General features: G+C 43.1%; 1 protein-coding gene across 3 annotated transcripts in view; it reads right to left on the bottom strand.

The window, feature by feature from the left end:
* The window catches only part of Sqor (sulfide quinone oxidoreductase), a 38,996-nt gene extending 15,381 nt beyond the window's left edge, over positions 1-23,615 (bottom strand). For 2 of the 3 annotated variants that reach the window (XM_034496883.2, XM_076929650.1), the window contains exons 1-4: positions 23,487-23,591; positions 22,898-22,950; positions 5,506-5,756; positions 2,558-2,728 (exon numbers count right to left, since the gene is read on the bottom strand). In XM_034496883.2, coding sequence (XP_034352774.1) covers positions 2,558-2,728; positions 5,506-5,739 — 405 coding nt within the window. In that variant the 5' untranslated portion in view covers positions 5,740-5,756; positions 22,898-22,950; positions 23,487-23,591. Of the gene's footprint in view, positions 1-2,557; positions 2,729-5,505; positions 5,757-22,897; positions 22,951-23,486 lie in introns of all 3 variants that reach the window. The other variant, XM_034496884.2, reaches the window with a different exon arrangement.

Raw genomic sequence — 23,615 nt, 5'->3', positions numbered from 1 at the left:
GAGTCTGTGTAGGGTTCTTCTAGGACTTCACTGAGCACAGCACTGCGCAGGCTGATGGCATCAGAAATCAGTACATAACGTCTCTCGGGAGATGTCGTGTTGGTTTTAATTGATCCTCCCACTCTGTCTGAGTCTTTCGGATTTATGATTCTTGTCACCCACTTAGCAATTTTCACCACAGATGGGAGCCTTTAAGTTCAAGTTTTAATTTTGTAGCGTGTCCCTAGAGAGCCTTCTTCAGACTGCATAAATTAATCAGTGTTCTTTAGCAAACATGATTCAATTTACCAAATTCTTCTATTCTTAGTATAGTGTCTCCTGTCACAGACACCAGATGAGAAGTAAACTTGTGGGCACTGCTATGACCTAGACTATGTCTCTGATGCCCCTGCCTCGGGAGTCTGTGTTCTAGACCACAAGCCTTATTTCTTCTCTGAATTTAAGTGTTTTCCTTCTTACTCCTCCTATTCGAGCCACACTGGCTTGTTTCCTCCAATGCCTCTGCTTCCTCCCCCAAGTGTTTGCATGTAGTCCTACCTCTAACCCTAACTAATGCCTACTCACCCTTTAACAAGAGAGAACTCCTACAGGCAAGCCTTCCTTGACCTAACAAACCGATTGGTTCTTGCCATGCTGTGGCTTAGTAATTTCCTGAGTTATTACCTGAAACCCTTATCTTTCCCATCAGACTGGGGCCTTGGAGGAGATTAAACTCTCTCATTGTAAGTTCAGTCTTCAGACTAGCATCTAGGACATAGAAGTGTGTAGTAAATGCTTTTAGGGAAGCCATGTCTCAGTTTCTTCATTTGTGAAATGGAAACGGTGCCTACCCTGGTGAGCTGCTTTGAGCACTCAGAGAGCAGAAACCTGTAAAGCACTTAGAGTGGTGTTTTGCACAGATGCAAGCTCAGAAGTATTGTTACTGTTTTCTAAAGAACATTCAAACAGGGAAATATGGACTGTGTGTTCAGTATGAGCCAATATGGCTTAGTCACTGGCTGAGGGCGGGTTTGTCGTCTTTGAATCTTTTGTTGGCACCCTTCTATTTCTAAATTACTATGTGACAGTTATTGGTGAGCCTGGAGTTTTGCAAGGGTTTAGCTGCTGATTTACTAGGTTCTTAGCATCAGGATCCCTCTCCCTGTCCCCACCTCCACGTTGTGTATGCAATGAGATACTTGTCCATATTAGGTCTTTTGGCAAGTTCTCCGTTGTTCTCTGGAATTGCTCAAAAGTCATGCCTACAAGCTTTGCTGTTCCTTGGGGTTTGGGTCAGCAGACTTGGAAGTTTGTTCAAAAGCCTTCGTTTTATTTTGTGGGTTTTTTTTGGGGGTGTGGGAGTGGTTTGGTTTGGTTGGTTTTTTTGTTTGTTTGTTTGTTTGTTTGTTTTTTGTGGTTGTGTTCTTTCTAGCTGGGCTTAATGACCTCTCTCCCATAAGCTTGTCAGTGCCCAGTCCTTACAAATAATCGATACTACACTTTGGTAAAACCACTGAGGTCTGTGTAGAGCAAAGAATCTTTCCATTACAGTGTGCCTCTGTTTTCCCTTTAGGACATAGCCACAGATCCCATGCCTTCTATCGCTTTCCATGCCCTTTAGTGGGTGGCTTTCCTACAGAACCAAGACAGTCAAGGTATCGACTCTCTGGATGGCACAGAGTACAGATCAGGATGGAGTTTATTATCTGTTTACTTGGATAAAACTCTGTTTTTCACAAGGAAGTGAAAGTGTAGATTCACTCATCCGACAAGCATAGCTGAGGTCCTCGATAGTTCTGGGACTGCAAGGAGAAAATGGAACCTTCATCCTCTAGGGGTGACCTGTGACGTGAGGGGAGGTATGGCTTCTGTACAACATGCTTCACCATAAAGCACCATGGGCTCTGTGCTGAGTGAGCTCTAGGAGGGGCCTGTGGCAAGGGTGAGTTCCCTGAAGAACTGACTGGGAGCTGCAGTTCTGGGCTCAGCAGCAGATAGAAAACATGAAACTGCAGCTTGACACTGAGCCTGTGGTCTCACCATTGTACTTCAACGAATCCATCAAATATGGAGGAAATGGCTATTGAAAACCCTATGGGTCTAGTATAGAAGGTAACCTCTAACTAGTGCTAAGCACTGTCTAAACCTCCCCTCCAGCAGCAGCACTTCCCCTTAGTGCTGAGGTAAACCTTAGTCACATAACTGTCTGGAGGGATGCCTGGACTGTGACTGGGGTAGATATTTCTCAATACTTACCTCCTATGGAAAACCAGGTGTCAGTTATAAAAAACGCAGCTACTATTTCAATACATAGAAATAGCCTTTGTTCAACAAAAATGCAGTCTCAAGATGCTGTACTAATCAACAAGGTCCACTGTATCACACAGTGTATGTTCAAAACCACATAATCCTTCCGCCTACTCCATACACTATGCACTGCCATGTCATGCAGCTTTTAACACAGAGCTGTAAACACAAACACCGGCATCTGTGCCATCTTCCATCCCTGAGGTGTGCAGCTTGGAAATGGCTATGCTGCCCCCAGACAACAAGGAAGCCCAGCAGCCCCAACAGTTACCTCCTTGCCATTTTCCGTGCGGATACAGTTCTTGTCTGGGTTCAGCTCCGCCACTCTATCTTGAATCCACTGCACACCGGATGGAATCACACTCACTGTAGAACGGTCTGATAAGGACAACGCTTTGGCACCAGCACCCACTAGTGTCCAGATTGGCTGGTAGAAATGCCTCTAAGAAACAAAATATTAGGAGAACTTGTTTCCATTTGAGCCTTATCCAAAGCATCTTAGTTGAAGTTCTTTCAACTAGACTCTCCTGACCCTTAGAGCACTGCATAGAAAAGTCAGCAGATGGTTAATCCCCACTCTTGTTGTCAGGAGCGGACTTTTAGCAGAAAGCGGCTAGAAAGCAACTATCAGCTTTGCAGCCATCTCAAGCCATATACCCTGACATGAGCCTTGGTTTTCATCAGCCTACAACAGCTGAAGCACACTCTGATAAACATTTTGTTTATCCCACATATCTTGTTTTGCTGTTTAGTGTCCCCAGCTGCAAGGCACACGTGGCATCCACTTCTGCAAGGTGTGCGGTGCACGTGCTATCCACGCTATACACACCTGTAAGGAATACGTCATATCCTCACCTGCAAAAGCCTATAAATACCCCAGACTTACCTTCAAAAAGAGAAACAATAAGGGAGACAATAAAAGAGACAATAAATGATGGAGACAATAAGAGAGAGACAATAAGAGAGACATGAAGAGAGACAATAAAGGAGACTTGAGACTTGATCAGAACCTCTGTCTTGTCTCCATTCTTCACATCTCTTGCTAGACCCTGACCCTCAGTCCGGAGCAACAGAGCAGGCCAGGACATTTTGGCCCCAAAGCGTGGGGCAAAACAGTCTGCAACACAATGGCTGCCAAGCCGGGCAGTACAGGCCGCAACATCTTGTGTCTTTTAATGCATTAATTCTGGGAGATTGTCACCAACCAAGAATAATTCCAAGACCAACAAAACAAAATGATAAGCTGTCTTTAATGATTACTGAATTAGCCACAATTGTTTATTACTAAAAGCTGACTTGGTGTTTATTATGTATTGTTACATATATGTAATATAGATAGAGTGTATATATATATATATATATATATATATATATATATTTATGTGCATAATTTATAGATAGATAGATAGTAAGGAAAATTCAATCTAAAAGCAATATGTGGTTCCTTGAAAGAATGTGAAGATTATGGAAAGTCTGGAAGCTCACTGGCATTTCTAGGGGTTACCAAAACTTCATTATCTTCAAACTATGATCCCACAAAGGACTGGAGATGCTTCTGGTTCATCTGTCCTTTCTTTCTCAGTTCTACACCAAAGTCAATAGGACAAAACACAGATTCTCATGATCTTCTTCTACAATGATCTGGCTCCAGATAGTCTATTTTTTCATTAATTTATTTATTCACTTTACATCCTGATCACTGCCCCAATCTATGTTAATTGTGATTAATTGTTCTGGGCTCAGAGCAAAGGGTAGTTAAATTTAACAGCTTGGGAGAATTCACTCATTGGGTGGACCAAGAAATCAAAACTCCCCATATTGCCAAAATGTTTCTGGCATTTGGCTAGGTTGGCTAGCCAGAGCAGCCTAGAAGTCAGAGGGTGGTGAAGGAGACACAAGAATAGTCTGTAATCTTCCCAAGGTCAATAATGGCTGTGATCCTGAAAGAGAAGGGCAGAGGTCTCCAGCTGTGGGAGCTCATCAATTTTGAGTCCATCTTGAACAGAAAATGAAATAAAACCACCAGCTCAAGAGTTCTTTGGTCTACAAACATCTCCAGCCATCAGGCAACCATAGCAGGCACCCACAGCCTTAACATAACCAGCTCCTGCAAGAAAGATCCCATGGGGGCTCCCTTATAGGGCAGGACAGAGAAGACTGCCCAGCCTACAGCCATACCACCCCAAAGGTGCCTGATCTTGTCTAGTCTTGAAAACTAAGCAGGGTCAGGCCTGGTGAGAATCTGAAGGAGAGAAATCATTGCTCCGTTCCCAGAAGAGCAATGCATATGAGAGAAAAGCACCAGTGGGAGACCCACTGTGGGTCAGCCATGATACAGCATCTGCCACTCCACCCAACTAGTTGTGCACGACTCTGCCCTAATTCCACGTGGTCATGGGGATCTCAGGGAGGGGTTAGAGTACACAGGTGTGTAAGGACTAGAAAGAGAGCTCTGTGATACACAGGGAATCCTTATCTCTTCTGAATGCAGACCTTCCAGTGAAGCTGCTTCAGGATTACCTATGCTCCTACTCAAAGTCCCTCCCCAGTGATCTGTTAGCAACCCTACTAAACTCATTGGTTTCTGCAGTCAAACTTCAGTCTATTGTTGGGACTTTATGGGGGTGGGGCACACTTTTCCTAACCATGGTCCCTCCCCCCAAGGTAAAAATTTCCACAACACAGAGACACCTAGAGGGTGCCACTCAAAGACAAGAACCACGAATGCGGATGGTGTTGCAAACCTGGGTTGACAAGATTGCTCTGTGAGCAATCTTTGCTAGAGCCTAGGAGGGAGGCAGAGCAAACCCTCTGCTCTTTCACAACCAACCTTCAGTCGGAGCTTGACTCTTTCAGTAGTTTGGGACCAGTAGCCTCAAAAAACTGTGAGGGAATATGTGTTTGTTGTTTTAAGCTACTTATATTGTAGTAACTTGTGTGGCATCCCTACTGAGCCATAAATACAAGTCACAAAAAGCTTAAAGCTCTGGGGATGCTCCATTCTCCCCCAGTACTTTTTTTAAATTATTATTTTTAAAGAATTTTTTCATGCAATATATTTTCATCATATTCTTTCCCCTCCCCAAACTCCTCCCAGATCCTTGCCACCTCCTCTTTTTATGCCCATGAAAAGCATTAAACACAAGACATAAAAACCTTGTGCCCACACAGCCTAACACATGCACATACATGCTCTCACGCAAACCAAGGGACACTTACCTCACTGGGTTCAACAATGGCCACATTCTCCGCTCCAACTCTCCTCTTCATGCGAGTGGCCATGGTGATCCCCCCACTTCCCCCACCAAGTACCAGCACCTCATAGTGGTTCTTGGCTGTGCAGCAGGCTCCTGTGTGCAATTGGAGAGGTCCAGCCTGCTGAGTGCCCAGCCTAAGGAAACAAGCAAAGAGCCGGGCACGTGGACTGGATACAACAGCGACCAGTGGAGCCATCACCAGGGTAGATCAGGCTAAAAAAAAAAAAAAAAAAAAAAAAAAAAAAAAAAAGCAGATGAGACTATAAGTGCCAAGGAAAGATCACTCTGTGACCCTAGGAAAGAGAGGCTGGCATCAGATCAGCTCTATTTGGTACCTACTGTCTTTTGCTAAAGTCTCCCTTCCTTCCAGGAAGCCAACTTCCTGAGAGCTATGGGTTGGTGTCTGCCTAATGGCTGATCTTTCCCATCCCTTTCCTTTCCACCTGCTACCATGCCATCTAGGACTATTTAGAGAAGTATCTCACCCCTTTATATTTATTTGTGCACTATGTGTGCCCATGTAGGGGTCGAGAACAACTTGTGGGGGTCAGTTCTCTCCTTCCACCATGTGCTTCCTGGGGATCAACTCAGGTCACCAGGCTTGGTATCAAGTGCCTTTACCTGTTGAGCCATCTTGACAGTCTTTTATGGGTGATTATGAGCTTTTATATGGGCACTTGGAACTGAACTCTGTCCTCCAGAAAAGCAGGAAGAGCACCTGACCACTAAGCCATCTCCCCAGCCCCCCTCCCATACAGAATCTCACTAATCATTTGTCCCTCCCATCCTTGTTCATCTAGGGTACCGTTTATTTCTCTCCAGCTGTCATCCATTCTGTGAGGCACATCCAAATGTTTGCTTGGCTTTTAAGCTGATTATAGTGGGTAGTAAGGTCTGCACATAGAGACCTGTAATGCTTTTTGCCTCAAGGAGCATCTGTGACTTTGCTAGAAGAGCAACAGTTGAATAAAAGCCTGGCTTTCTGACACTGAGTTCACTCTGACTATGGCAGTCGGGGTCTCAGCTCCCAGGTAAGGTCCCTGCTCTGCTTACCCAAGGAAACACAATTAAATCAAACTCATTAGCTGTTCAAGCAAAGGCCTTCGGTACATTGAGCAATTTCAACAGATGATTAATGTAAGCCAGAAAGGGATCCCTGCCTGGCATCATAAAGTTGTACTTTATGTAAAGAATCTGATCATGCTGCTAACCAGTCTTTTATTGCATCAGCTTCGCAAACAATGCCTCAAGATTATCCCAGAGATACTCCTCCCTTAGAGAGGGGAGCAGCCACTCTGAGCAGTAGAGAGACCAGTGAGGCCTCTCAGGAGCTTCCCTGTGCCTCCATGCATAGCACTGGCCTTGCATGAAGGACATTACTGACTTGAATGACTTAGAGGTCCAGACTTTGGGTACCATGGTACCCCAGATGTTCCTATCAGTTTCAGCCGTGAGTTCAACCAAGGTTTAAGAACCCTTTATTAAAATACAAACACTTCTTAAGGAGTAAGATTCCTAGCCACTAATATCATTAACTTCTAACTGACATCACTGACTTAATTATAACACACACACGGGGGAGGGGGAGAGGGGAGAGAGAGAGAGAGAGAGAGAGAGAGAGAGAGAGAGAGAGAGAGAGAGAGAGAGAGAAGAAGAAGAAGAAGAAGAAGAAGAAGAAGAAGAAGAAGAAGAAGAAGAAGAAGAAGAAGAAGAAGAAGAAGAAGAAGGAAGAAGAAGAAGAAGAAGAAGAGGAAGAGGGGAAAACCCTATAGGAGGAAATGGTGGGTACGGGGAGCAGATGCCAGCTTTAATCAGTATTAGCTCAGTTGCAGAGCTTTGGGGAATACCAACATTCCTCAAACTTTCCAATCCGAGGCCCACAGAAAGTGGAGCAGGCTCTTACCTTATTGCCTCTAAAAGTAATGCAACTGCTCTACAAATCACACCTGCCCTCCCTCCCAGCAGCACTTCTAAGGAAGAAACTTCTAATGTAGAAGAAGAGGGAAGTATTGCAAAGATGGCTCTAGAATACTTGTTCAGAAACAGCACAGCCCTCTGCTAACAGTTTGTGGATCCATACTGGTAACCCTAGGACAAACAACAGACTTCACTCCGGCTGGGGCAGTCCTGGCCCTTGACTATTTCCACAGACATTAATTTCTGATCATTTCCGTTTTATATGGAGACAATAGTGTTCTGATTATTGAATATTGAGGAAAGCTTGGGTAAAATATGATTACAGTAATGACTCATGAAATCCTCTAAAATCTTAATATAGTCAAAGAATATATCAAATGCTTACAGTTTGGGTACAAATGAACATATTACATCATGGCATATTAAATACAGATGTTATCCCAACAAAGTAAGGGAAAATGTATTATAGAAAGAAAAAAGAGTCAAAATGTTACATTGAGTAAGTATTTTCTCTGGGTTTTAGAATAATGAATTTTAATAAATTTAATAAAATTTAATAATTTTCTGGTTTTCTGTATTTTATAAAAGTTATACTAGATACCTATTTGGGAATAAAATATTCATTTCAATGATAAGTGACATTGGTGATGTCTTTTCTGTCAGCATTGAACTTCTGAGTGAGTTATATCATCCTAATGGACAGGTGACAAAATTGAGGCAGATAGTATTTCTGAGACTCTCCCAAAAGTGGCAGACTGACTTAGCTCCGGGACTTCTGTTTCAGGTCACCATACTATCCTCTATCTGTGATCCTCAGGACAAGCACTTGTCAGGAGTAGCCAACCTTTTCACATTGCGATATGTGGTTTATCACCTACAAGTGTGTCAGGCCACATTCATAGCTATCCTGGGATGCATGCAGTCTCTGGGATGCATGTTGCACATACCTGTTATATCCTGAAGGCCCCCAAAGCCCCCAGTATTAAAGCTTGGTCTTCAGCCTATTGACACTATTGGCAAGTGGTGGCAGTTTGGAGATGAGACCTAGTTGGAGGAAGTTAGGTAATAGACAGCGTGTACCTGAAGGGGACCATCCTGGTCTCTGTATCCTCCACACAGACCCACGTCTCTGCTACCATGAGGTGAACGTCCTCCACCAAGCAGTGATGTTCTGCCCCAGCACAGACCTGATGCAGTGAGGCCAAGTGATGACCAACAGAGGCCCCTGGGAGCATGAGTTGTTAGGTTATCTCAGATTCTCATCACAAAGATGGAACTGGATAATAATGTTAAATGGGGAAAAATTATTTCCCACAACTTCCCAGAAGGGAAAACCATTTTCTGTTGCTCTCTCACTACAACTTAAATCCACGGGAAGAGTTTTGTTTCATTCCATTTCCTTTTTTTTTTTTTTTTTTTTTTAAGGCATCCCAAAAGAAGGCAGAGCTAAGTTTCTGGTTTGCAGCCACTCCAGCTTGAGTTATTTGACCTCAGTTCTTTGAAACTTGCACAAATGTTTCCCTTGCTCAGCCAAGAAAGCTCTGTCTGTTTTAGTTCAGTGTTTACCAATGGTCCGTTTCTGGGTTCAGTGTATCTAAGCACAATGCCTTCCAAGCCAGTTTTTTTTTTCAACTTCATTAATAAACAGCAGAGTGCTCCAGCTGTTAAAGTCATATTCTACCTTAAAATACACAATTTCAAAACCACAAATGCATTAGGGTAAATGTCTCATGACCTAAAATACTTGATATCTCCACATCCTTTTTACTCTAGCTATATAACATCAAATTTGAGAGACAGAGAGAGAGAGAGAGAACCCTCATTCAACATTGTGAATGAAGAAGACAAAGCCTGAAGCATTGTCAAAGGCTAGGAAGAAGCCAGTGCTTCCATAAGCATAATATTTAATATTTCATTTTAGAACTGTAGTGTACTAGCATGTGTGACTTTATTCCACATTCAAAGAAGCTCCTTCAACTTTAACATTTTCTGACTTTGCAACATTGGGGTGATTCACAGTAGGACCCCTAAACTCAACTCGAAACCAGAAAACCCAAACATGACTGCAATTACAGGGTTGAGATTTTGAGCCCCACCCTCTGACCCATAAGATGGAAGGAGAAACAGTGAGGCCGGAGAGTGGTTTCTAGTAAAAATCCTGAATAAGCTTCCAAGAACTTCCCTGTGGCTACAAACACAGAGGCTCTGGGAGTGTGGCATGTCCAGAAAAGGCACAGCACTGTGTTCCCAATACCTTCCACTCAGGCATTCTTGTGTCCTTTATAATAAACCACTAAATGTCAGCTAAGTGGGTTCCTGAGTTCTCTGAGAAGTTCTAGTTATTAAACCTACAGGTTTATCACAGGAAGTTCTGAATTTGTATCAACTGAACAACTGTGAGGATAACCTGGGTAATCATTTGTTGGGGGGGGGGATCTAAAGTGAAGGTGGTGTGAGGGGCTGAGACTGGAATCCTTAATGCTGACATACATATTATATTGAATTGTTGCAATATTCTATTGTTACCAAAGAATGGATTGGTGTTGGTGAGCAAAAACAAACATTTGTCATTAGAAGCCTTGTCAGAAAACCCCACTGAGGAGCACACATGGAGTTCTGACATTGACCTAAGCCAAATATAATGCAACAACCAGGACATCAGGAAGTGACGGCAACATGATCTTAACTAGAAGACAGAAAAGAGAAAAAAAAGGAAGGCCAAACTTGGCCCTGAGGTCAGCAGAGAGGAAATGGACAGGCCTGTCGACAAGTAAGAATGAAGCATAACTCTAACAAGCTTCTTAATCTCCCCAGAAAACAGCCTGGACTGTGTGCACTTGTTAATTTAAATGTCTTAACTACTACTAACTACCAATGTTACAGATGAAGCCACTGTATCACCACATTCTTATAAAGTGAGATACACACAGACACACACACGTTAACAAATCAATAAATAAGACTAACTTAACTTCCATTTGCAAGTGGCACATTCAATCTAGTTTCTGATTAAATGATACTATGCTTTTAAGCTGGATAAACACCCCTCAGTTGGTCCTAAAGCAACTGAGATACTCCTTCAAATGATGGAACTAGACACATGGACACAGAACAACCCCTGCTGGCTGAGGTGTCAACAGCTGCCTGGACATTGCTACTTCTGTCACTTACTGGCAACCTTTTCACAGCTGGCCCTTCCTAAACACACAGTACAGACTGCCTCTGGCCAAAGGTCCTCAGACTTATGTCACTTGACACACCTCTCACTGGGCTGTGCAAGGAGGTGGCAGACTTTCATCACTAAAAGTTAAACTCTGGGCATATTTCAAGGAATTGCAAGAGAATCCTGATGTAAGTCCTGGCAACACAACTTAGAACTGCTCATCACAATGTCCACAATGGAATCAACACTGGAGTTTCAAAAGTATTGAACTAATGGAAAGACGGAAGCTCAGAGAGGGCAGTGATCTTTCAAAGTCTCACAGTGTAGGCAGTAGGGCCAGATCTAGAGAGAACTCCTTTCTGAAGAGCAACACTTTCTGAACATCCTTTGCAGCAGCAGCCCAGGCGTTTGCAGCAGTCAGCAGTCCAACACAGAAGAGAACAGCCCAGAACCCCTGCAGGCTCTGGCAGAGCAGAAGAGTGCTGTATCTCCAAATTCATACACAGGCATGCACGTGCACACACACTCACACACACACACACACACACACACACACTTATGTGCACACATACTCATACACACATAAATTCACACCACACACACATTTATACACACATATATTCACACCACACATACACTTATACACACATACATTCACACCACATATACACTCTTATACATACATACATTCACACCACACACACACATGCATACATACACACTCATACACACATACATACACACATACATACACACATATAGTCAGACCAAACAAACATGCACACACATACTCATACACATATATGTGCATACATATATGTATAAACACAAAATTCATAAACATACGTAGACATACACATACACACATCCTCACAAAGTAGAAAGCGTTTTGTTTTGTTTTGTTTTGTTTTGTTTTGTTTTGTTTTGTTTTGTTTTGAACAGGGTCTTTTTTATGTTGCCCTAGCTGGCCTAGAACTCACAAAATAGACCAGACTGGCCTTGAACTCATAGAAACCCACCCACCTCTGCCTCCAGAGTACTGGGACTAAAGGCATGCACCACCACACCTGGCAAGAGGCAAGCTTTTAGACAAGGCAGATTATGTATTTGTGGGCTTGAAACTGAAATAATTTAGGAATCTAAAACTTAGAATATAAATCTAGACTCAACAGTTAATATTTACATTGAATGAGAAAATAAATTCTAACAAATGCACAGATCCCTGGAAATCCAGCACTCTTTCTTTGGAGATCTCTGTTAGGTGATTTATCAGAAATACATATATACAGATTTCCCTCACTAGAAACCATCTTTCCCTCTCTGGCATCCTGGCTTGCCCTGCATAGGATGGAGGCCCTGAAACAGAGATTTCATTCACTTCTCAGCAAAGCTGTCTCTAGGGACCACAGTCTCTTCTAGTACACTCTACTCTACCACTGCTCAGAGGCTCCCTAAAGCTGCCCCCTCTTTATGCCAGTCTTGACCTTTGCCCTTCCTACCCCCTCCATCAGCATGCAGATATACAGCATGCTTTTCCTGAACAATCTGAAACTAGGTCACAATCCTTAACATAAAACTGCTCATAACTGCCCTAGACACAACTCCTATGTACCAGATACAATGCTGGGTGCTCAGGTGGGCATTATGCCCATTTTCTAGCTGGGAGAATTGAGGCTGAAGAAAAGCAGTTCTATCCTCAAGATTACACAACTAATTCAGAACCAGACCAACATTCATAGGGAGGAGATTTTAAAACTAGGGAGGAAACCAAAACAAACTGTCCCACACACCCTACTACTTGGAGGTGCTTCTGGGAAATAGTTCATATGACTGTGTTCATTGCTTTTCTGTTACTCTGATAAGGCTCTATGACCAAGGAAGTTTATGGAAAGGAGTTTATCTGGACTTATAATCCAGAGGGATGAGAGCCCAACATGGCAGGAGGCAGGTATGGTGGCCTAAGCAGGAAGCTGAGAACTCAAGTCTTCAACCAGGAGCATGAAGCAGAGAGAGCAAACTAGAAGCAGGGGAGGCTATATACTCTCAAAGCCTGCCCCCAGTGGTACATTTCCACCACCAAATCCACACTTCCTAAGCCCCGCAATGGCACCACCACCTGTGAACTGAGGGCTCATATACCTGAGTTTATGGGAGACATTCTCATTCAAACCACTACGTGGGACCTAACAGGTCCCAGGCTCTTCAGTCAGCAAGCCAAAGACCTAGTCCACCTCTGGCCTGTGATAAAGTTCTGATGCAGAGACCCATCCAGGAAGGAGGAAAAGGCCATGTTTCAAATGATCTCGCAGGGAGAGCAATGTTCCGCTGTATAACACTCAGACAGCCCCTGTCACACAGGGAAGGGCAACCTGAGTTGTCTAGTTACATTAACTTTTGTTTCATCCATAAATATCTTCACGGTCACACTCAGAATAGTTTGACCAACCGTCTAGGCACTGCATGGCCCAGTAAAGTTGACAAATACGAGTGACACCACCAAATGTGATGGAAAAGAAGGTGGCCCAATCCAACACTGTCAAAAAAGAAATGCCACTGTCCCGACATTAGCACTGCAGGCATGCTAAGGAAATGCCCAGCATTGCTTCCCGTGGACAGTCCCATCTTCCCCTGAAGTACTGTAAGTAAGGCATGCACTGCTATTCATAACAAGAGACATGATTCAAACAAGACAGCGGGCTGCTATTAGCTACAGTATTTTTTTCCCTGTGTTTATGATAAAGTGACATTTGAGACCTGGCTAGTTCCTACAGAGACTGTCTGTCTCAGGCCCAGCTAACTTCAGACGGTGAAGGTCTGGCCTCTGCCTTCATACCTTTGACTTCTAAGCCTATAAGCCACCTTGTCGGCCTGGCTTTTACATTCATATAATCATTATACAATATTCATATAATAATCATTATATAATACTCATATAATCACATTGGCACTAGACACCAGACAACCAGAAACAGTCTCTGCACTCAGGGCGCACAGAGCCCCAACTGCTCAGTCCTGACCTGGCTCAGCTTTCCTGCCTGCCTCATGATACAGGCCTTTGCTTATGCTTTCTCTTCCCATTTCTGCCTTCCAACAAGCCCTAGTGCTTCTCACAGGGCCTGACATGGATGCTGTGCCTCTGGTCTCTTGAGATCCACAAGTAAAAATGTCTTTCTTCTCGGCAGTTCCCTCGCAATCCATGGTGTATGCCATACTTGATAAAAACAAATTCTGGGTGTGTTTTAATATACCTACATTAAAATGTATGTGCCAACTGGTCCTCCAGATGAAAAGTTTGCACGCTGAAGAAAGTTTTGTTAGGTTTCTTCTCCTTATATATGTGCAGAACTGTCAGGTGGCATTTAAAAGGCAATCTAATTTAAAAGGTTGTAATGACCTGGGTGATTGGGCCAAATTTTTGCAGTGCCATAACATAAACTACAGTTTGAGATTTTAATGCAATAATTAATCTCAAAAATATGCACCTGTCATTGCCTTCCCTCGACACACTCCAGCTCCACTCTACTGAATGTAACTTAGCGGTGTCTCCTCCTCTAAGGAAATTCTTCATATCCCTTTGATCCATTTAACTTCGACAACTAAGTGGCACTAGCCGGAAGTGTTTATTACAGGAGTTTAAGGATTCAGATCTCTGCAAGGTGGAAGATGATGTGTGAGGTCCACTTCTTGCCTATCCTAGGCTCATCTTAATCATGCAGTAGCTGAATTTTCAAATGTGGAAGACAGGAAACACAATCAATATTCTAACTTACAGGATCCATTCTCTGCATAAAAGTAAATGCACTAAGTAACTTTTTACTTGGCTAAATGTATAAGGTTATCCCGATGAAACAGAAACTTAGGTGAAATATGCACAGTCATGCTTACTCCACTAAACAAGAATGTTGCCCTAGTATCCATTAGGGTTAGTGAGAATCTGGGCTGAGCGGCAGAATGGTTGCTCATTCTAGTCCTGGCCCCACACCCAGTTTATCAACTTCAGGTGTTAAGGAATAGTAAAGCTTGGACCCAACCCTGGGAAAGGCTTTCTTTTATTAATGTTAGGTAGTTTAATTTTTAAGTATTGAAAGTATCCTAGAAGAAAACTGAAGCAAGCACTTATGTCATTCTTAGCAAGATGGAAACTTGCTTCACAAACACCAAAAGACTCGAGTCAGATAAAATAGCAGTGATTTTACTACTTTTTTCACCTTTTTGCTAGTTATTCTATACAGACACCACCACCACCACGACCTCTCTAAAGTTCAGCTCTTACCCTCCTATTTCATGACCCATCCTTTGGTCTCTCTTCTTCATTGACTTAGGATTGGACCAGGCTAATACGGAATATTGACAGGATCTCAAAAGAAATAAAGCAAAATTGAGATAGGATTACCTTCCCTGGTTTGTTCCTTCTCTGGGCCATATTTTAGATTGGACAATGGATAGAGGTTAGAAGACTCTGGAGCATGATAGAAATGTCCTACATTGTCTTGAAAATCTAGATAGTGAAGGCTCAGAAAACGACAGAGAACGCAGCTTGCCTTAGAAAATATCTAAATCATCACCAAGAGACTTCCCTGAATTAACCACATGAGCATGATTTAACTCCCTAAATCCTTTAAAAATCGAGAGGCTTTTCCAAGAGTGAGGGAGCTATGATTATGGGAGACTGGTCATAAAAATAAAAAGTCGCCGCCTTTGAAGATGGACGGCAGGATAATGAAGCACGGATGCGGACAATTGAAGGCAGCTGGAAAAGACAAGGAAACACAACCTCCTTTAGAGTTCGCAGAAAGCACATGGCCCTACCAGAACCTTGATTTTAGCCTAGTGAGATCTGCCCTGGACCTTTGAAGTAGATTGTAAGGGAATGTATTGGAATGACTTAGTCTGTAATCGAACAATGGGCAGCTGAGAATGGAAAGTCCAAGAAGCTAGTAGTTGCTCAGTCCCACAAGGTTGAGTATTTCAGCTGGTCTTCTGTATAAGCTGAAATCCTGAAGAAGTAGGTTCCAACAGATATATTGGCAAATAAGTGCAAGCAGGAAAAGAAGAGTGAGCCTTCCTTCTCCCGATGTCTTTATGTCGGCCTCCAGAAGATGTGACCCAAATTAAAGGTGTGTACCACTCTGCCTGGACTTAAAATTTGCTTTGTCCCAGGCTGGCCTTGAACTCAGAAATCTGTGTGCCTCAGTCTTCTAGGATTAAAGGCATATACTACCTTGCCTGGACCAAAGCTTTTCATGGCTACTATGCCTCAAGATCTCCATGTCAAGATCCAGGTCAAAAACTTGTGTCTTCCATCCTCAAGATCTAGACTACAGGTGTGCCTTCCATTTCTGGATTGTAGTTTATTCCAGATGTACGCAAGTTGACAACCAGGAATAGCCATTACGGTACCATTAAACCACAACATCTGTGGTTTGTTATAGCAGCTTCAGGAAGCTAATACATACATCATCTTGTCTCCACAACAAATCAACAAGAGATAAGTGCTGTTATTTCCATTTACAGATATTGATGTTATGCTTCAAGGGAAGCCAAATGACTCCCTAATTAAGTCTACAGTAGGATGTGAACCTAGATTCTTCTGGAAGCTAATCTCATTACTCTTTCCACTAGTCTAGAGGAGATGCGCTTGAAAGTAAAGATAGAGCATTTCCTAACAACTATCCCTAAAAACACAGTTGAAAAGCTTGATGTTACTCTCTTAGAAGAAAGCACAGATTCTGTGCCTGTTTACCTAACCACCCAGAGTGCTTCAGGGATTGGCAGGAAGAGCCCAGATACTCCATAATGTCAGTGCTGACAGATTGGAACATAAAGCTGGAATCTGAACTCACAAAGAAAATTCACTCTCTCTGGAGAAAACAGATGCATCAAAATGTCAACAACAACAAAAAATGCAAGTCCCAAGGAGGCTGGGGGAAGTAAGACTCCAGTCAAAGGAAAGTGGAACAGTCTTGAGGGAGAGAGGGGGAAGTTGATGCATACGGTGTTCCATTTCCTATAAGCTCTGTTAGGCCTGACGTGGTATACCCAAGGTTTTAGTTCCAGTAACTGGCAATCTCTGTTACAAATGAAGGAGCTCAGAAGAAATGAGTTCACTGGTGAGTAGTTTTACTAAGTATATCTCTACATCAGACAAGAAGGGATAAATTAATCAGGGGGGACAATAAACCCAGTTACAGTCTTGTAAACCTGTGAGGCGTCTACTGCATTTAATGAATGTGTGTAATAAGGGCCTGAGATGCTAATAAATACAGATAAAAGAGAGAATAAGCAGGTGAGAAGTGGGAAGGGCCTCTGGGGGTAAATAAGGAAGCCAAAGAAATGATTATATAAATGAAATACAGAGGTTATATCAAGGGCCTCCTGGAGCTAGTTTTGGACAGTTAAGGTTGAGAGTCACAAAGAAGACTCTCTTGGAATGGGAATCACCTAGCTGTATATGAAATGGAGGGCACCCTGGGGAGGTGTGCATTGGACAGGAGAGAGGGAGAGAGAAAGAGTAAGAGAGAGAGAGAGAGAGAGAGACAGAGACAGAGACAGAGACAGAGACAGACAGAGACAGAGACAGACAGAGACAGACAGAGACAGACAGAGAGACAGAGACTGGGTAGACCTATGTTTCTGACTCTGAGGATCAAAAGCTGTGGTGGCTATTATTCTTGGTTGTCAGACTACATCTGAAATAAACTATAATTCAGAAATGGGGGGCACACCTGTGAGAGGTTTTTTTTTTTTTTTTTTTGGTTTGGTTTGGTTTGGTTTGGTTTGGTTTGGTTGGTTTGGTTTGGTTTGGTTTGGTTTGGTTTAGAGTGAATCCACTTCTAGTCTGGACCTTTGAGGCAGGAAGTCGCCCACCTTTGACCCGGATCTTGAGGTAGGAAGACACACCTTTAATCTGGGCCATACCTTCTGCTAGACAGAAAAGAAAGAAGCTTTTCCTCTTTGCCCACTTGCTCTTGCCTAGCTAGCAAGTACATTCCTTCACTCCCATTAAAGCCTACTTCTTTGGGTTTCCAGCATCTACTAAAGGCCAGCTGAGACAGCTGGCCTTGTAGACCAAGCAGCTACTGGACTCTTACACTTTCCATTCATAGCCAGCCATTGTTGGATTAGTTGAACATTAGCCTGGAAGTGATTCTATTAAAGAATCACTTTATATAAAGAATCATATATATAAAGAGAGATCTGCTCTGTAAGTTCTGCTACTCTAAAGAACCCTGGCTAATACAAAACTCAATCCAGGACCACTGGCAACCATCCAGTGTTCATACAGCAGTAACCAAAACCCATACCCATAGACTACATTGTTTTGTTTAGTTTACAGTATCTTCTTAAATTCTGATTTACTTGCCAATGTGGAAAAATTTTGAAGGTATCTCCTAAAGAAAAAATGATCCTATGGTCTTACTGACAACAGCAAACCCACATTCACACATGGAAACACTCGGTTAGAGCTGTGTAGTCAGGGTCATCTCCTCCCTACAAAAAACGTTCTAATTCACTGCTCCACCCAGCCTGGGTGAGTCATGTAAGTTACCTGTTGTGCCATGGCTTGGATTTCAGCTTCTGTGCCCTGCTCACGGAAGTTAGAGCCTTAGAAGGACTTAATGGAATGGAATTTAGACAGAGAATCTGGAAGAATGGATTGGAATACCTAACTTCAGCATTTTCAAGTGTGTTCTCTCTGCCAGGCATTGTGCTGGGCACAGAAATGATAAAAAGGAAGAACGCCTCTGCCTTCACAGCAGAGGCAGGAATATGATGATCCTTGGGGTGGCCCTTCAGAGCTGCAGGCAGACAGGAACCAACATGGATGAGAAACACATGTGAGAGGAAAACACCTAGATGTGATGGATAAAGAAGGACGCATTCAAACATTGACATTATATCCACGTCTTCAGTTGGTGTAAGAAGAATGAATTCAAACATTGGCATGATATCCACTTCTTCAGTTGATGTAACGAAGACAAAAGCAGCCCTATGAGATTACTCAGAGAGAAACAACGGTCGAAAGTATGGTGTGAGAAGAAAACTATGCCCCTTGCAAACAGAAGGGATCACACAGGCCTCGCCCCTGCTTTTGGCTCAACTCCTCTTGAGTAATGTGTAGTTGGCCCCACCTGCCCGCATATTCAGGAACTGGATTACTATATTGTTAACAAATAAAGGAAATGAGGCAATCTTCACTCAGGGCTGCAAGTCATGATAGGAACTCTCTATTTGGAATCCAATCAACCCAAACATTTGCTTGAACATTAAGCTATGAAGCAAGAGCTCCAATTGTGAACCAAAACTAAGCTGCCCAAGAACCAGGGATGGTTTCATATAGCTTTATAAAGGCCTGCAGTCACATTGTGTCTTTGATTTCTTCAGGGAGCCCTGTAAGAATTATCTTTTAATAAGTGCCAAGAGTCCTACCCAGATATGATACTGATGATCCAGAACAACAATCAACATGGCATAATAACCGTAAGGGTGCAGTAGTGGCACACATATGTTGGTCATTGCCATCAGCTCTTTAGTTGAACTTAAGACCTACTCAACAAGACAGAGACCACGCCTGGTAGTGGAAACTTAGCCAACTATTCTAGGGTAGTGAAGTCATGAATCTTGAAGGAGAACCTACAACCATTACTTTACTAAAATGGCGTAATCCCTAATAGTCTAAGTACTGTTCTTATACCCACAGATAGGTGTGTCTTCAGCCCTCATCAAGGAATCTTCTTTGCATCAGATGGAGACCACTGCAGAAAAATCACAACTAATCAAAATGCAGAGTTGTGGAGCCCGGTCCCAAAGGAAACAGCTACAAAACGCTCAGAAACAAAGGCTCAGAGAACATTTCCAAAGAGGGGTGAAAAGATTCTAAGAGCCAGAGGAGCAGGGAGTTTGTTCTTAGATGGTGTCTCCTAGTAGTGTCAGAAGCTATACCCATAAAAGACTCACCAACCTGACTGCCTAAACATGCGTTGAACTATATATATATATATATGGAATCACATATATATGTATATATACATAGACACACACAAACACACACACGTAACAAAAAAAAAAAAAAAAAAAAAAAAAAAAAAGAGGCCCTGAGGTGTATATGGGAGGGCTTGATGGAGGAAAGGGAAGGGAAGTGTAATATAATTAAAATCTCAAAAACAAATAGAAAAAATTACTAATGAGAACTTTGCAAAGAAACAGTGACTCCCTTTGCTACAAGAAAGTCCCTCCAAGTTTAAGTATTTAATAATCTTTTATAATCAAAACAAACATTATAATGATAAAACTGGTTATCTCACCAAACAGAAAACAGAAATTATATTTACATAAGGAAACATTTTTTTGCTGAACACCAGTGAATTGAATTGTTTTAACTGAAAAGTAAGGGTTTTGGCTGGCTCACACACAAAAAAAAAATCAATAAGCCTTGTTTAAGTTTTCTCCCATTCTCTAATTGCCAGGGGAACCTGACCCCACAACCTAGCACATGATAAACAAAAACAAGTGACTCCCCTCACTACCACCTGCACAGTAGTCTTCTAATCAGCTTTTCTGTCAAGTTCTCTACAAACCTGTGTTGGCCAAGCTACAGACTCCCTGGAAATGGAGGTTTCCAGTGAAGTAACTGGGTCACACAGCAAGGGTCAGCTTAGGCCCAGATTTCCTGACTCTTGTATTTGTTTCTTCGATGGATGGATGGATGGATGGATGGATGGATGGATGGATGGACAGTTTGAACAGACAAGTGGACAGATGGTTGAGGAGGCAGGCTGTCATGTAGCCCAGGAAAGTTTTTAACATGGTAATTAAATAAGATAACACTGAACTCCAAATCCTTCCACTTCCATCTCCCAAATGCTGGGATTATAGGTATTCAAGCCACCACACCTGGCTTCCTGAATCATTAAAATGATCACTATAAAATTACTCATCAGACCAAAGTACACTGGGATTCAAAGGTACATGCAAGAAAGTTACGAAGGGTGGAGTGTCACTACAAACAAACTGGTCAATTACTTTGGCTTGCCATTGTCTGGAATCCAGCCCATAACGTCTCAATGAGAAAAGACTCTTCGATTACAGATTATATGTCTGTGGTTTGAACCTAGACGCTGAATTCAGTCCTTTGATGGTTAGGACACAAGGGGACACGCACAGGTAGCAGGTACATCAGGCTCCCTAACAACTCTTTTGTTTTTTTTAATGTCTGACCAAATGGCACAGTTACCCATCCATAAGGAAGCTTTGTCTGAAGGATACCCAGGTGTGCTGTGTTCCAGGTAGTACCAAATGGGGCTCACCTTTAACCATATGGGCCATGCTTTCTTCTACTTCCTGAAACTGCATTCACTTCTCATTGAATAGGAAGGAGAGGTGGGGGTTCACAGCAGACAGCCAATAGGGACATTTGTCTACTGACTCCTCAGAATTTCTGTGGCCAAGAGCAGCAAGATCAAATGCTTAGGCCTGTGACCTAATCAGAATAGAAACCAGATGCCCCATTTCCTGTACCAATATGTACTATGATTCTCTGGAAAGCAGCTATGGTTAAACGCATGCTCCAAAGTATAAGAAAAACATGGCAGGGAGGGGTCATTTGTGGGAGTTATTGTAATGTGTACTCTATGTAATTTCTCAGGACAATCACTGAAGAGGAAATTGTTGGCCCCCTCTCATAAGCAAGAAAATGAAGCCTATAGGATCATGGGTAGGTCACTTTGAAGGTAGAAGTTTGATTTGAATAGAAGGGGGTGGGGTGATAGTTCTCTTGAACTTAAAGGTGTTTTCTCTCTGTCGTTTGGAATAAGCTTAGATCTGAAGAGTTGAGAAAGTCTCATGATAATCATCCAAACTTAGACAGGGGAAGAATGAGCTGAGCTTCATCTAGCTCAACCGTCATATGAATGTGCACAGAAGTACAGACCAGTTACAAGACCAACACTTCCATGGAAAATTCTCACCATCTGTAATGGAGGCTTTGTTGGCTTTAGGCCTAGTATGGGCAGCTTTTAGTAAATTACTCACTGTTCTCCTGTTTACCAACTCTCCAGAATCAAAGTGTTTGTGACGGATGAGGGACAGGGAGGAGAGAGAGGAAGGGAGGGGGGAGAAATGTGCATCTAGAAAATGCTTCCTCTTGACTTCTGTCTCCATTCTTTATAAGACATCTCCTGCATTACAGCACATCTTATTAACAAGCCTACACATGGGCAAAAGAGACTGCTGGAATTCTGCTTTCCCATCAAGACAGTTTTTTTTTTTTTTTCTATAGTGGAGCACCAGACTCATATCAGACCCAAGGGCCCTCACCAGTATTCACATTCCCAAGTCCCAGCGTGTTTATGGATTTGCTCTGACAGATTCAAAAGAAGCCAGTTATTTTAAACAGCCATTTCCCAAGCATCCAACTGTCTCCTAGATGCCTTCAGAAGCAACCACCTCCAAGTCATCCAGCAAACCTTTTATGGACCAGATTTAGGGATGTGATGGCCAGTATCTGACAAGGTTTAAAAGAAGGGGGTGGGGCGGTACCTACTGCATCCCTCTGCATCAAGCACAGTCAGGGTGCTTTTCACCTGTGAGAAGATATTGGGCTTGTTTGGTTTGGTGGAAGAGTGTTGGGCTTTTCTCTTTCTCCTCCTTAAGAGAAGCAGATGCCCAAAGAAGCTCAGAATAGAGGGCACAGTGGCTGTTTGAGAAAGTGTTAAACCCCAGAAGCTAAGTTGCCTAACAAGTAAGGCAGCACCCTTTCTGCTAACAGGGTATCTATCTAAATTGAGGCCCGTTCATCTGAATGAAAAAAAAAAACAAACAAACAAACCTTTACCTTCCACTGATGTCTACTCGAAATTTAATATTCTCTTCTAGTACTGTGTAGGCAGCCAGCCACAGCAATAGTAGCAGTATTTATGACTTTTTAGAAACATGTTTACAGGTAGTGCCTATATATTGAATTCTAAATTCTCTGGTATTTCAAAATTATAATAGTTATTTGCTTTTGAAAATTACATGGTATTCTTTTAATACTTTAGCGGCTGTTTTCTTTCAGCATAGTCTGCCTTTAATTTTATGATCTTTTGAGAGGAGCTGGAGAGATGGCTCAGGGGTTAAGGGCTCTTGCAGAGAGGACTTACTTCCAGAGGAACAGAGTTCAGTTCCCAGCACCCAGATGAATGCTTGTAACTCCAGTTCCAGGGCATTAGGCACACAAATGAAACAACCATACACATGAAATAAAATAATAAAGTTTAAAGCAAAAAAGGCAAACCTTCTGAGAAAGAGTCCTTAGTTTTCCCCCAAACTCAGAACTGCCAGAAGTACCTGCAGGCAAAAAAACGGGTCAGAACTCTGTGTTTACAGAGGTTTACAGCCTGTGCAAACTCTCTGGCTCAGCTTGAGTCTGTGAGCTGGGGTGGCTCTCGGATAAGTAAAAGAAAGGTGAAAAAGTTTCACCAAAGAGCCTTTTCTCCCTTGTACCAATTGCCAATCAGCCCGGCCTGTGCCCCTCCACTGACCCCACAGCGCCCTGGGCACCTCCCCAGACCAATGCCAGTCTCAGCCCTGCAGGCAGGGCAAGGTGCTGAGTGACAGCCAACAAGTGGAACTAATGCTTCTGAAATTCCCATGCACCGAGACCGCAGGTCCAAACGGTGTGGGTGGGGAAGGTAGCAGGGCCATCCTCTCCGCATTGCTGAGGCTCAGCCACTCCGGAGAAAGTTCTGAAGACCACCAAGTCCCAGACCAAACCAGCGTGTGTCAGGGGTTGGAAAGGAAGAGGGGCGGTCGGGAGCGCTGAGACAGAACGGGGGACAGCGAGCCGCTATGGGAGGGTGACAGCGTCGTGGGATGCGTCTTACCGGGCTGAGCGACGCCGTGGGCCCCAGCGCTGGCGCAGCAGAAACTACAGTGGCGCTTGAGCGCTGGCCTCGCAGAGCCCCGCCCGGCCGCCGGGGCGGAGGAGCAGAGGCCAGGGGCGGGGACAGCCA

This window comes from Arvicanthis niloticus, chromosome 2 (genome assembly GCF_011762505.2).
Source record: "Arvicanthis niloticus isolate mArvNil1 chromosome 2, mArvNil1.pat.X, whole genome shotgun sequence".
Classification (NCBI taxonomy): Eukaryota; Metazoa; Chordata; class Mammalia; order Rodentia; family Muridae; genus Arvicanthis; species Arvicanthis niloticus.
The sequence above is the reverse complement of the archived record's forward strand: the minus strand, read 5'-3'. Positions and strand labels throughout refer to the sequence as shown.